The following is a 14677-nucleotide window of genomic DNA, read 5'->3' as shown; positions in this document are numbered from 1 at the left end:
CTGGTAACAACAGCTTATTCTATCAGGAATTTCTAGGGCTACACCTATCTTCCTTGCATAATACTGAAAAGAGAAAGACTCACTCAGCTGTAAGGCAGGTATGGCGGGAGGGGGCTTGGGAGCTGGCAGCACTGGCATTCACCGTGCTCCCCTGTGATAAACGCTGTATGCACCACCTGCTCTGGTTTGGTCGTGGCCTTTTGTCTTATTTTCACGTTTCCATTGGGGCTTTCATACATGTTTACAGATGACTGAAGTAGGCTTCTAACACAAGCCCAAGGTATATTCTACCTCGTGCTCCTATCTGAAAGTAGAGACCAGGAGCTCAAGCCAGGAGGCTAATAAAAAAGACACATGTATGACTCCAACTCTAGTTGGACTACGGTTCCTTCCTTAGGGTGGGCACACTCATCCTGTACAGAAATATTGATTCTGCCTGGGGAAGGATCAGACTATTGAAACTGTTATATTTTTTTCTAAAAAGAAACAATTCCTTCATTACGAAGACCAAAGCCTCCGACACTTATATAATCCTGCTGTGCTTTGGATAGCCACTTGAAACACAGATTCATAATAAAAATTTGTGTACTCTGTACTTGGTGACATAGCTAGACTATATATTTCCCAGCCTCCCTTGCAGTGAGATATGACCATCTGACTAAGTTTCAGCCAATAGAACAAGTGTGATTATTGGGCCTCATGCGCTTTCTTCATTTTCTTTCACTCTTCTTAATTTGTAGAACAATTTGAAGCCTGAGAAGTAGATGAAAATATAAGGAGGATGTTGATAAGTACCACCTGTCAACCAAGTACACATGACACTGGTCTTATGGTTAGGATTATAACTTTGCTTTATAAAGTCAGAGATTGAGGGGGTGGGGAGAGACTTAGCTATTGTAGCATAAAGCATTATTTTATTATCATGCTCATGGTCATGGCCTTAGATTCCCCACTGGTCACCTAACTGTATGGACTACACAGTCTCTAAGTTTCCTCTGTCCTAGTGTCCTCAGAACTGTGATCTCTTTCCTGCAGACTCCCAAGAGGTAAGGACTGTCCTCTATGTTCTATGCGGGATAGTATCGTAGATGCCAGCGCTAAATTAAATCAACATCTTTTTATAAAAAAAAAAAAAAACTCAAGATATTTATGTCAATGATATTGTTTCATTATTTTTATTTATGCATGTGTGTCTGTATGAGTTTATGCACATCATGTGTGTATATATCTCTAGGGACTGGAATTACAGGCGGTTGTGGGTGCTGGGTAAGTAGGTCCTCTGTAAGAGTAGTGAGTGCTTTTAACCCCTGTGCCATTTCTCTAGACTCTGCCCGTTATTTCTTGATCTTACTTTGGGCTTGGAATCAGATAGTTCAGCCTCTCACGGATGTTTCCAGTGTGACTTACTGAGTACGAGAGGCTCTTTTACAGTCATTGTTTTAGACTGGTCTTGATTTTATAATCATACCGAACAACTTGTCTAAGTGCAGTGCTCGAAGTAACTGGTCCCCGATAGCCTCATTTACTTCCTCTTTAGATAAATTACATATGAGGAGAATTCCTATCTTGAGTTGAGAATATTCAAGATGTGATTACCCAAATAGAGTTTAATTGAGATCTATAAAATCACTCTTGGCAGAAACGTCGAGAAATTTTAAAGTTTAGAAAGGCTCAAGGGAAGTGATCCAAGGATATGAGGCAGCCTGGCCATGTCCACTTAAAGAGTCCCGTGTGTCCTCTGACACTTAAGAAAGGTGTGGGGAAACTTCCACCTATGTCCAGAGGGGGACACTGAGGACTTTATCCTGAATATCAAAAAGTAAGATTCATAATTAGTGTGTCTTTGCTTGCTAAAAATAAGCCAGTGGATTCTGTTAGTAAATGTTGCTTTTAGATCAAAATGTTTAGAAGCACAGAGTCCAGGGAAGTGTGAAGGGCATGAGGAAATAACAAGAATGTTTTGGCAGAAAAGTATCACAAACCACAGTTTGATACTGTGCACACGAAATAAAATAGAATGGAAATCAGTGACTTTTTTAAAAAAACTTTCTATTTATTGCCTGCAGGGAGGAGATGTTAGCCCCCTGAGCACCTACCCTTTCTGCATGATGTAGTTATGTTAGCTAGGTATGCATCCTGGGGAGTAGTGGCCACAACTCTGCGGGGGGGGGGGGGGAGGGTCCCTGTGATCTGACTGTGTTAGGAATTGATGCCTATTAAAATGGGCAGCAAAGGGTGACAATAGCACTTTGCATTAGAAGGTGCTGAAGCAAGGAAGACACTGCATCCAACTCCCCTTTGCCTGGATGGACCACTTGCTCCCATCCTGGTCATTTGTAGCCTCATAAAGTCATGAAGATGGACTAAGGCACGTTTGAATATCTCTCAATTTTCAGGAAGAAAGCTTTAATCTGTGCCGGAAGTTCTTGCAGGGCGTCTTAACCAGGGGCTGCATTTGAATTGCAGGGAGGAGCTATTGACATGTAAGCTGCCCTCCCAAAGAGGCTTCTTAAGGAAGCAGGAGTGCTGTTGCTTTCCTCTGCAGCAGCTGCTTTTCTAACTGCACAACAGGACCTCTGACGGACCCTTCATGAGTGCCTGCCAGGTACTGGGAACTTCATATGGCAAATCGCCTTACACCGTCTGTGTACCAGGAGTACTGAGCTCCTTGAAGGCTCAGTACTTTAAATTGGTTTTTAAAAAAAGCTCCTCAAATGGATCAAATGTACAGTCCAAGCCAAAACCCAAAGCCCCATGTGTACTGTGCTCCAGAAAGCTTGTTCCCTTCGAACAAAAGTTACTTAGTTAAAAATAAAAAGTAAACAAATGAAGCCAAGCCCCCTCTCGTAACATAAAGCCCCACCTGCTCGAGAGAATCTGCCAGAGGCATGGAGGAGCGGCCTGGCCTGGGGCAGAATCACAGAAACTATACAGGACAGACAAAGCTTTCTTCTGAGTTCACTGTTCCTTCCACAAGATGGGCTGCTGTGGTCGACTATTCTCAAAGGACTTTGAGCATTTGAGCTGCAGAGGCCACTACCAGGTGACGCACTGGACAGATTCATGTTCAGGAACCCGGGCCTGTCAGTCACGGCTGGGAGTCACAGCATACAAACTCCAGGGAAGCCACCTCTGCTTTATACTTGAATTTGTCACCCATGGCTTGGGGTGGGGAATAGATAAAGAGGGACAGTTTAGAGGAATTCTGGGAAGTGTTCAGATGACTGAGCAACAGTTTTCAAAACTTATCTGCTGGCGGCAGTGGTAAACTGTCCCTGTTTCAAGGTTTCTGAGATGGCTCAGTTGCAAAATTTCCTGAAACGTGAACATAAGGACCTGCGTTCTAAGCACTTGCATCCACGTAAAAAGCCAGAAACTGCAATATGGATTTGTCAACCCTCTGGCCTCTGTATGCACATGTACACAGGTGCACACTCACACAAGCGCAGATACACACTCTTAGACACACACATACTCCCCCACACCCACACCGTCTCTCACCTTTGAGACCTTCAATGTTTCTCAAGCTTTTGTGTCAGAATCATCTGAAGAGCTGTGTAGGCCCACAGAGGTCCTGTCGCTTGTCGCTAAATACAGGGACATGACAAACATGGTGCCCCCCTCCTCTCTTTAAATCTAAATTTCCCAGTGATTCTGAAACCCCATAGCACTCATGAGAACACCCACCCTCTCTGGGTCCTAGACACAGGCTGTAAGCATTAAGGAGTTAGAATCAACAGAAGAATGCTAGAAGTTCCACCCTGACCACTGGGCTGGGATGTTTAAGAGTTGGACAAGGTCTAGAAGGCTTGGATTACTTCTCAGGTGATTGTAACAGGCACCCTGAGGTGAAAGTCACCATGGACCTTGGTTCCCTCATACTGAGCTGAAAGACAATGCTGAGCCTTGGATTCAATGGAGAGGCCCTGGTTTAGCTGGTCTGGGGGTGGCGGGGGCATGTCTGTCTGAGTTCTCAAAGCTCTTGGAGTGGGCTCAGACACAGACTGCTGCCTAGCATTTACAAGATCAGTTCCTAGGCTTTACAAAGCTTTCAAAGTGTGCAGCACGGTTTGAGAAGTCCAAACAGCAGAGCTAGGCCGGCCCTCCCTCTACAAAAAGCCTCAAGAAGACTGTCACTGTCATATGGGTCCAGTGCACATTTTCATGGAGAAGATTAAGAACTTCAATTAAGGGCAAAAAAAAAAAAAAAAAAAAAAAAAAAAAAAAAAATTGAAAGGAAACAAGAGAAATGCCATCACTTCCTAGACTTGTATAGCGCAGCTTTCCAAAGATCATTGGCCCTTGGGGACAAGGGGGAACACAGAGATTTGAGCAGTTACTGGGTTGCTGCGAGGAGGTGATGATCTGTGAGAGAGCTGTTCAGGATGGATGAGGGACTGTGTCTAGCAGCTGCCCTCCTGCTGGTCAGACATCTTAGTGAAGGCTCCTGTTGCGCAGGCACTCCCATAGGCCAACAGAAAGCATTTGGTTCCCTGGAGCTGGAGTTACAGAGGCTGTGAGATGCCACACGTGGGTGGTAGGGACCGAACTCATGTCCTCTGGAAGTGCAGCAAGCACTCTTAACTGCTCAGCATTTCTCTAAGCCCCTTCAGTGAGCTCGAAATTTCTCTTCTAAGTGATACCCAGCTGGGGAGGGAGATGAAAGCCTGTGTCTGATCATGTGGTTAAAAACCCATGAAGGAAGAGTAAAATCTGTGATTGAGCCCAGGTCACAGAGCTCAATGGAGAGTTGACATTTTGCCTTCTCGAACCCTAACCATGGCAGCATGTGTAACGCTTTAGAAAATCAAATGAAATGATTTTTGGTCACCACCAGAAAAACAGCAATTCAGAAAAAGTGGCATAAGTCTGTGGGTGCCTTGTAGAGTAGCTAGCTGTACAGGCAACTGGTTAAGTCATCAAGCTTGGGAGCTAGGTAGGAGGGAAAGCAGGGGCCCTCCGGAAACTCCATGTTGTTGTATCCCAAGTTTTTGGCCAATAAACTTATATGTATAGTTAAATTCATTATCAATAAGGTGGTTGCAATTTTGAAAAGCTGTGGTAAAAATTTGCCCTGCCCTCTCCCGAAACAAAGGCATTGAATACCACAACCCTCAGAGTTAGAGAGTGTGTGATTGAATGGTATTGGATAGCTGGACATCTGCTTCTTTTACTAATGTGGCTCCAATTTGATTTAAGAAAGGTGGTCCAAAGATGCCCTCAGTTCTTCGAGCCAGTCTTTGCTTCTACTTGGTAGATGTGACCCTAAGAACATAATTAGAGAGGCGCAAAGTCAAGGAAGAGGCCATTCACTGGAAAATGTATTCTGTATATCCCCTCCCACAAATGTATGTCCTTCTGATGTTACTAGCTTGAGAGCTGAGACAACAGCCTGGTGTGATGGATAACTGGGAAACCACAGCTAAAGTCGTTCTGCTGAGGTGTTTTATCAATGACAGGAATGCAAGATGCTAACAAAGCATGCTCGTGCACGTTAGATGTCTCTGAGGAATGTCCTTATTTTGGTTTCAGTAACCTTCACCATGAAGAGCTATTCATGCCAGTTGCGGAGCACAAGTACTGCGATTCTGAGAGACAACATGATCGCCTGTTATGCAGCAGCAAACAAAAGCCCAGGCAGTCATCAGTATATGTCAGTTTTTCTTTATGGAAATGTAATTGTAAATATTCATTGTTGAAAACAGATGGTACCTTCTTACATCTGTAAGGAGAATTGGGAGTCAAGGAGTCTCACATTCTTATTTCATAAGGAATACAATGGTGATGGTTTGTATTATTCTTAAAGTATTTCTTTTAGTTTTTGAGATTATAATATTATAATATTTCTTTTCTCCAACCCCTCCCATATACCTTTCCTAGTTATTTTTAAAATCCATAAGTTTTTTTTCACAAAGTGCTGCTACACATATATTATGTAATATATATATATATGTGTGTGTATGACTAGCTCAATCTATATACTATTAATTATATATAGGTTTTGGGAGATGGTCATTTGGTATTGGATTACCAATTGGTGTGCTCTCTATAACGGGACATAGAACCTTCCCAACAAAAGGGAGTTAAGTCCTGGTGCTGAAATCTTAGCCAACTAGCCAGGGCCAGTGAACTCATGGATCTTGGAGGAAAACCTAAAACTATCACTTTACAAGCTGGCACAATCTCTAACTATATTGTAAATATTTGTCCTTACAGATAAATGCAGTTCTTGCCCCTCATCAAGGAATCTTTACCCCTGCAACAGGCAGAGACTGTTACAGGAAACCCACAACCAATCAATACGCAGAGTTGTGGATCCCAGTCCCAATGGATACATCTACAGTTCAACTCCCACACTTAAGGCTCAGGGATCCTTGTGGAAGAGGAAGCAAAAAGCTTGTAGCAAACATTGTAAAAGCCAGAGGTACGGGGAGGATGCTGTGAGGATGTCTCCTAGGAATATCAGAAGCTGCCCTGTAGAGTCTTACCAACATGACTGCCTAAACAAGAGCTGAAAAAGTACAACACAAGACACCCGAATTTGAACGGTGGTGGTAGGGACCACGGAGAAGTCAACCATACACAAAGAATTAGAGACAACCAAGGAATGCTGAACACAGAAGAAATAGTAATGGACTTAATTATCAACGAGACTCAGCATAGAACCACTTGCGAAGGGAGGCTTCCTGAGGAGTCCTCTAGACTAGGTTGGCTGGGCATGCCTGTGAGGGATTTTTCAGGCTGAGTATGGGTACCACGTTATCATGGCCTCAGCCCTGAGACTAGTGAATCCATTCACTGAGGACCCCCTGCATACATCTAGTCTCGCTGTCTCTGATCATGGCCATGGTATGAACAAGCTGTTGCAACTGTGGCTTACCAGCTGTGATGGGCAGGAAATGTGAACTAATACAAATGCTCGCACTTAATTGTTTCACCACAGCAGCAACAACAACAACAAAAACAAAAAACAAAAAACAATAATGTTTGGAGAGATTGACTGATTGCCTTAGGTAAGATCCTTAGTATAAATAACTCACACAAATCATAAAAAAAAAAAAAAAACAACCAAAGATAACAATGGGAAAATGAGTAATAAATATGATCAGGAAGTAATGTGAGTATCAACAAACACGTAAAAATGTTTAACTCTAGGAGTAATAAAAGTGTAAATAAATCTATGTTATTCTTAGGAAACAACTTCACATAGAGGGAAACACTCAGGCTGCCGCTGCAAGCTCAGGGTATCACTGCAACACCCCTGTACTGGGACTTCAGTAATAATAACACATAAAGGGAAACAAACAAACACAAACAAAATCTTAATGTGGTGGAAGGAATAAACAACCACAAGGAAGACATGCAGGTGAAATAACAGAACCAGGACTGTGTAGTGTGGGTGCATCACAGCACAGGAGTGTGCACTGACTGTAGTAGTGTGGGCTTACATCACAAGAGTATCCACTGACTGTGTAGTGTTTCTTTACCTTATAGCACAAGAGTGTGTCCTGACTATAGTGGTGTGGGCTTACATCACAGCACAGGAGTGTACACTGACTGTGTAGTGTTTCTTTACCTCACAGCACAGGAGTGTGTCCTGACTGTTGTAGTATGGGCTTACCTCACAGCACAGGAGTGTATCCTGACTGTGTAGTGTGTCTTTAACTCACGGCACAGGAGTGTGCACTGACTATAGTAGTGTGGGCTTACATCACAGCACAGGAGTGTGCACTGACAGTGTAGTGTATCTTTACCTCACAGCACAGGAGTGTGTCCTGACTATGTAGTGTGCCTTTACCTCACGGGGCTGGAGAACTGTACTAACTTAGTGCTCATCTTAGTCTCATAGGACAAGGCTCTACACAAATGCTACAAATCTCTGCTGCTGTGGTGTCCGTAGGGCCAGAGGAATCTGCGTTCTTTGTGTCTTTGTCAAATAAGGCAAGAAGCCTGTCCCTTTGCTGTTAGGAATGCTAAGTATTCACATCTCAGGACAATCCCCCTGTGCTGTGAATCACTTTACTCAAATTAGAGCTCACTATGGTGTCATAAATGTCTAGATCATTCCCTTAGATCGCCTGGAAATAGAGCTGACTGCTCAACCAGCAAAATAACTTTGAAGGCACTTTCTTACTTCCTCTTTTAAGAGTCAGCCACATTCAGTGAGTGACGTCATATAGTCTGAATCTCAAATTAGGCAAGGCAAGGAGATGAAGTTTTCGTAAGACCTGCTCTAGCAGCTGATGGTAACTCCAAAAAAAAAAAAAAAAAAAAAAAAAAAAAAAAAAAAAAAAACACGTGTCCAATCACATGCATTCAAAGACAAATATTTCACAAGCTTTGTAGCTGCAAAAGCCTCTACACCAGTGGTTCTCAATGTGTGGGTCATGACCCTTGTGGGCGTAAACAACCCTTTCACAAGGGTCATATATCAGATATTTAAATTAAACTCATAAAAGTAGCAAAATTATAGTTATGGGGTATCAGTGAAAATAACCTTATGGCTGGGGTCATGACAACGTGAGGAACTGTATGAAAGGGTGGCAGCACTCAGAAGGTTGAGAACCGGTGTTTATGTGAAATGTTACTGGCTTGCTTTGAGGAGAGCAGGGTCAGCCTTCCTAACTCCCTCATGTAGAGCTGGCTTCTTCTCATAAGGGTTCACTGATGTTCTTTAATTCTTAGCAGTAATGCGGCTAGTTATGTTTTCTGATGAGAAAGAACGCATACTTGGCTTTTAAACTATGCACCCAGAGTTAGCATTTGGCTCCAATCTCTTTCATCTTTACTGTGGTCTCCCTTTAGGTTAAAATGATATGGCTGGAGGCTACAGTGAAGGAGAGAAAGGAACTGTTTTATTTCACACACATATAAAAGCCTCTACAGTAACGATGGTTTTACTCGAGCCCAGTCATGCAGCCTGTCTGTCGAGTAGGTTCTTTTGCAGATACAGCTGCCCCAGTGTCTGGAGAAAACACATTTGAAGTGAGACCAACCTCTCCCACTAGGAGGCAGCTCAGCCTGCAAGGTGATGGTATGGCTCACTCTGTACCTAGCAGCAGGCCTGGTTCCAAGTCCAGACACTCAGCTTCAGGGGTCTGCTCAACATGGGTGATCTCGAGCTAGTGGAAGCTTCTAGGCCTGCTGGGGGACTCTACAGAGAGTGCAGGCAGAGACAGCCCATGGCCAACACTGGCCTCCTGCCTGCTTTGTAGATTCAGTATCACTACACAACAGCCAAGCCTACTTGGTAACATACAGCTTAAGGCTCTTCATGCTGTAGTGGCAGGACAGGGAACTCATGACAAGAGACTGGATGGACTACAGAAGCAGAATATCTTCTCATGGCCTTCTATAACCAGAGAGATCTGATGAGTCCTCTGTCAGTCAGTCAGTCAGCCAGCCAATCAATCAATCAACCAACCAACCAATCAACATTACTGATCTTTGTTCTAGAGGAACATAGATGAATAACCACTACTTATCTGCCTCCTGCAGCAAGCAAATATCCACATTAAATATTGCTATTTCTATGACTCAGGAGTGTATGTTCTCTGGACTTCCTGCCTTTGGAAGAGTTTCCAGGGGCAAACCATCATGGAGAACAGGGCTAGCACCATGTACTGAGATCATTCTGACTGGCTCTGTTTGCAGTGGCATGACCTGCTGTGTGTCATCTGTGTGCTTTCACATATGTAGAGAACAAATACGGAGACTGTCCCTCTATCTGCCTGGGGAGCCGCCTTGCAGACCCTCAGGAACATGAGGACTGTGTTGAGGGAGCCACACTAAGTTCCTGCTGCACGAGCGCGTCTTGTATACAGAAGAAGTGGGTGCGCCTTGAGTGAGGAGGCCTTGTTGGCTGTGGAACAGAAGTAGGAGCGGTGGCTTCTGAAGTGAAGCAAGATGGATGAGTAATTCTGAGGTCCTCACTTCTTACCGGTGCCAGCCATTCGGGTGTGCCAAATCAAGAGTTCAAGCCTTGGTGGGTAGGGAGCCAGGGTGTGGTGCACGGAGATAGTGTTTTTGATCATTGGGGAGGGGGGGGGTTCCAATGTCCAATTGCTTTGGGTTCTCAGGTGTTTTAGAGAACAGGCTTTGGTTCATGCTAGAGTTAACTGCATGTATTTTACAGCTCATATATTAAAATTTTAGTTTTCTAACATCTCTTTCGAATTTAAAAATCTCTGGATGTACCAGGCTTCGTGCCTTCTTTCTGGTGGTCATAAGTAACTGAGGGTGGCTAGCTTTGGAGGGAACCAGAGTGCTGTGGGCCTGCTTATACCTAACCTATTCAGCTTTTGGCGTGGTTTGCGCTGTCCCGGGGGCCTTTGTATGCGACGGGAGCTTATGTGACAGGAGCCTGTTATCACCCTGGTGGTTGTTCTGTCACTCTGCCCCTGCTGAGAGTTTCATAGCTCACTTATGCCATGTGTGATCTCATCGCAGTCCATTCTGATTCTGAGGCTGGAATAGGCAGTCCACTCTGGGGAAGAAGGCCACTAAAGCTGCAGAACCATTCGTTAAATGACCATGGAAGACTCCGAAGAATAATGCATTCAGTGCGCGAGGTGATCCTAGGAGGACTAAACATTAGCCTTTCACTGACCCTATCACCTCCCCTCGCTCACTCTCCTGGTAGTGACATCATTTCTGAAGACGAGAGAAGCATGTTTTTAGGGACATTCTCAGAGGGAGTAATAATACATAATGACTTGGAAATTACTGCTTTCAGGTCCCAGTACAAAGGAAGACACACAGCGAAAATCAGAAGAGGGATGTGTAGATACCTGTCATACTGTTAGGAGTCATAGGTTAGTAGTCATGCTGGGTCCTCTTCTGTACTGGCATTTCCTGCAAAGAGACAACATAACACAGATTACAGTCTGAAGGACAAAATAGCGTTATAATCTGCACTTGACTTCTTTTTTTGAGACAGGGTCTCACTCACTATGTAGCACTGGCAGGCCTGGAACTTGCTATGTGGATAAGGCTGGCTTCAAACTCATGAAAATCCTCCTGCCTCTGTTTCCTGAGTGCCAGGATTTGACTTATTTATTAAGTATATTTTATTTTACTCTTTGACAATTTCCTCACATGCCCCAGTATACATCCCTTCCCTCTTGATGCTCGTTCTCTCTCTCTCTCTCTCTCTCTCTCTCTCTCTCTCTCTCTCTCTCCCCCCCCCCCCCCCCTCTCCTGTCCTCTCTTTATTTTGAAATCCAATCAGTGCTGCCAACTGGCCTGCTGACTGCTCCTGCTGAGTGACCTTGTGCGGGTCACCATAACTACAGTGAGTTGACAAGGCCAGAAGACAACACCCCTAGCACTCCTCCCCATCCTCCAGCTCCTACATCCTTTGTGTCCCCATGCAACTTAATTTGTTGCTATCGTTCTAAACTCTATTGAGTTCACAAGGGAACGGGAGACAAGACTGCTCACTCTAACCTGGAACCCGGGTGTTAGAAGGAGAAAGGGCCATGTGGCACGCACATGGTCGCAAAACCTTGGTCTTCATCTCTGGGTTCATTCTATAATCATCTTAAAACAGTGGGTTTGTTGTTATTGTTGTTGTTTTTCCTGCTTCTTGGTTTGCTTTTAAGAGAGCTGCCAAACTATTGATGAGCTATTTTTCTACGAGTAACTCAGATGTTTGAGGAGCTCCAGCCCAGAGCTTCTCACAGGGCACACCGAAGAGGGGCAGCCCCTGCCTTGAAGGTTCTTTGGACCAGACCCCAGATGACTCATATCTTAGATACCTTCTTTTTTCCTCTTAAAAAAAACCCTTTATTTTTAATTTTATTTACTTTGCATTCAGACCAGTTTCCCCTCCTTCCTCTCCTCCCAGTCCTCCCTTCTACCTCTCCTCCCCAACCTCCACCATCCATTCCTCCCCATTTTCTCTTCAGGAAAGGGCCAGCCTCGATGGATATCAACCAGCCATAGCATGTCAGGTTGCAGCAAGACTAGGCATCTTCTCTTCTATTAAGACTAGACAAAGGCACCCAGTAGGCGAAAAGTGTCCCAAAGGCAGGCGACAGAGTCAGAGTCAGCTCCTGCTCCCACTGTTAGGAGCCCCCCAAGAAGATCAAGCTACACAACTATGACACATGTGTGGAGGGCCTAGGTCAGGCCTATGTAGTCTCCTGGTTTATGGTTCAGTCTCTGTTAGCCCCGGGTTAGTTGATTCTGTGGGTGTTCTTGTGGTGTCCTTGACCTCCTCTGGCTCCTACAATCCTTCCTCCCCATCTTCCACAGGATTTTGAGCTCTGCCTAATGTTTGGCTGTCAGTCTCTGCATCTGTTTCTATCAGTTGCTGGGCGAAGCCTCTCTGATGACATCAATCATGCTACAATCCACAGACCAAAAGAAGCTAAATAACAAGGAGGGCTCGGGGCGGGGACACATGAATTTCACTGAAAAGGGGAATCAGAATAGACATGTGAGGTGGATGAGGAGAGGGTGGGGAATGGGGATGGGACCAGGAGGGATTAGGTGTGGGGAGGATGGAGGATGGAAGGAGACAGCGATGGGAGAGACAAGTGGAATGGAGGGGCATCTCTGGGATGAGCTAGAAGCCCAGGGCAATTGAAGATTTCAGGAAACCTACCAGGTTGACCCTAGCTAAGACTCCTAGGAATGGAAACACAGAGCCTGAACAGGCCATCTCCTGTAAGCAGGAAAGGCTTCTAGTGTACGGATTAGGACACCAACCCAGCCACAAAACCTTAGACCTACAATTTGTCCTGTCTACAAGATGTGCTAGGATAAAGGTGGTGTAGACCTTGTGGGAGTAGCCACCCAATGACTGGTCCAATGTGAGGCCCATGCCATGAGAGGGAGTCCATCCCTGACACTGCCCAGAGGCCAGGAGCCCACAGCTGGATGGCCCAGAGACTCATGACGGAACCAAACATAAATGGCAAAAAAGTCAGTGAAATAATTCCTAATGCTATTCTGCTATACTAATAGATTGGCATCTAGACATCTTGTCCTTAAGAAACGACTCCCTTGTCTGCCCACTGATGACTTTTTCTCCTGTCAGAGATGCTCTCTACCCTTCACCAATTCATTTACAAAACCTATGAGCAAATAAAAGATTGACACCCAGGAGGGTAAGGAGGCCCAGTAGGGTCAATGACAGAATCATACAGGCTGAGGGATGCACACAGGCAGCTGGCACACACAGGTCGGGGCCCTCGGTGTATTTCTGGGAATACTGTTAGGAAGGGGTTCTGTGTTCAGTGTAGGACAATAGTCATATGTGTCTCATGAATGGTGCAGAAGCCCAAGACATGGGTTCAAGGGTCAGCACTGCTGTGTACTAGCTGTGGGATCCTGAGAAGTAATTTCTAAGCACTGGAATTGCCATTTCTTTCTATGCAAAATGAGGAAACGGGCACAGGCTTTACCGTTTCACAAGGTGGCTGCTGCAGGATTTGTAGGTAGACACTGCACACTGGGCTGTGGTGGCCCTTGGGTGATAAGGAGGAGGCATGGTCCTGTGGTGAGACAGGAGGAAGCCAACGGGCAAAGCAGTGCATGAGTTACGCTCTCAATACGTCTCTATGCATGGCCGCTCAGTCTTTGTACTAGTCTGGTGATCATGGTCCCATGCCTTTATCACAGCTTTTGTCACTCCCAATAGGAACTACAGGTTTGCACAGTCGCCTTTCACATTAGATGGTAGAACCTTATGGCACAACCTGCTAGTCTCACTTTTCTATCTCCTTCATGAAGTAGAGTAGTGGACCCATAAATATATGTTGAATAATGGCTATAGAAAAGTGAAACTGCTATGACATACATGGCACATGGCACCTGACTACTGTTCTATGTTATTAATTGAGACTGGGTTTCCCAGTCAATACCAGAAGAGCTGACTAGTGGCTGGTAGTGCTAACCTGTTTTGGGATGCTGTCTGCCTCTTGAGACTGGAATGACAGGCAGACCCCTGGGACCATCTGGCATTTACTTTGTTACTGGGGATCTGAACTCACGTCCTCATGTTTGTACAGCAGGCGTTTAACCACCGAGGCATCTCCCCAGCTCTGAGCTCTAGAATTTCCAGGGTGACTCCAGTAATGTGTCTGACAAGCCACCAGGCACCACTTGTCCCAAGGCCTCAGTTCCACCTCAGACCAGCTGGGGGTGGTCTTCTCCAGAGCTGTGCAGGGGTCTGGGGCTCAGCAGTTGGTGGGGCCACAGGAGGAAACAGCTCAGAGTGACATCAAGCTCATCAATTGCCTGGCTGGAAGGAATTAGCAGAAGGGGGGGGGGGAGCGAGAGCATGAATGCACCCTGTGATGGGCAGCAGGCAGGAGGGAATATCAGATCCCTAGTGAGTGCTGTGCAGAGTGACAAGGAAGGACTGAGAACCAGCACCACCCAGAAGAGTCACTTCTTCAGGATGTCATCTTTTACCAATCTCACTGCTCATGCATCAGGGAGGAGTTTGCTTTCTTATATAGTTAAACGTTTTTTCAGCTAGGCATAGTGGGTTCATACCTGAGATCCCAGCAATCATAAGGCTGAGGCAGGAGGATTTCAGTGAGTTTTTAGGCCAGCCTGGGCTACACAATGCATTCTGGGCCAGCATGGGCTAAATATGACCTTTTTATTCAGGGTCTTGCTTTGTAGTTCAGGGTTAGTCTTCAACTTGCAATCCTCCTGAATC

At 45.2% G+C, this 14677-nt stretch overlaps 1 protein-coding gene across 14 annotated transcripts in view; it reads right to left on the bottom strand.

Moving 5' to 3' along the window:
* Thrb (thyroid hormone receptor beta) overlaps nt 1-14677 on the bottom strand; it is a 327017-nt gene that overhangs the window by 73468 nt on the left and 238872 nt on the right. For all 14 annotated transcript variants that reach the window (XM_051140201.1, XM_051140160.1, XM_051140185.1 and 11 more), the window contains one exon: nt 10791-10854. In XM_051140201.1, coding sequence (XP_050996158.1) covers nt 10791-10812 — 22 coding nt within the window. In that variant the 5' untranslated portion in view covers nt 10813-10854. The remainder of the gene's footprint in view (nt 1-10790; nt 10855-14677) is intronic.

Source organism: Acomys russatus, chromosome 3 (assembly GCF_903995435.1).
Source record: "Acomys russatus chromosome 3, mAcoRus1.1, whole genome shotgun sequence".
NCBI lineage: Eukaryota > Metazoa > Chordata > Mammalia > Rodentia > Muridae > Acomys > Acomys russatus.
Note: the sequence above shows the minus strand (reverse complement) of the source record. Positions and strands in the feature narration are given on the sequence as shown.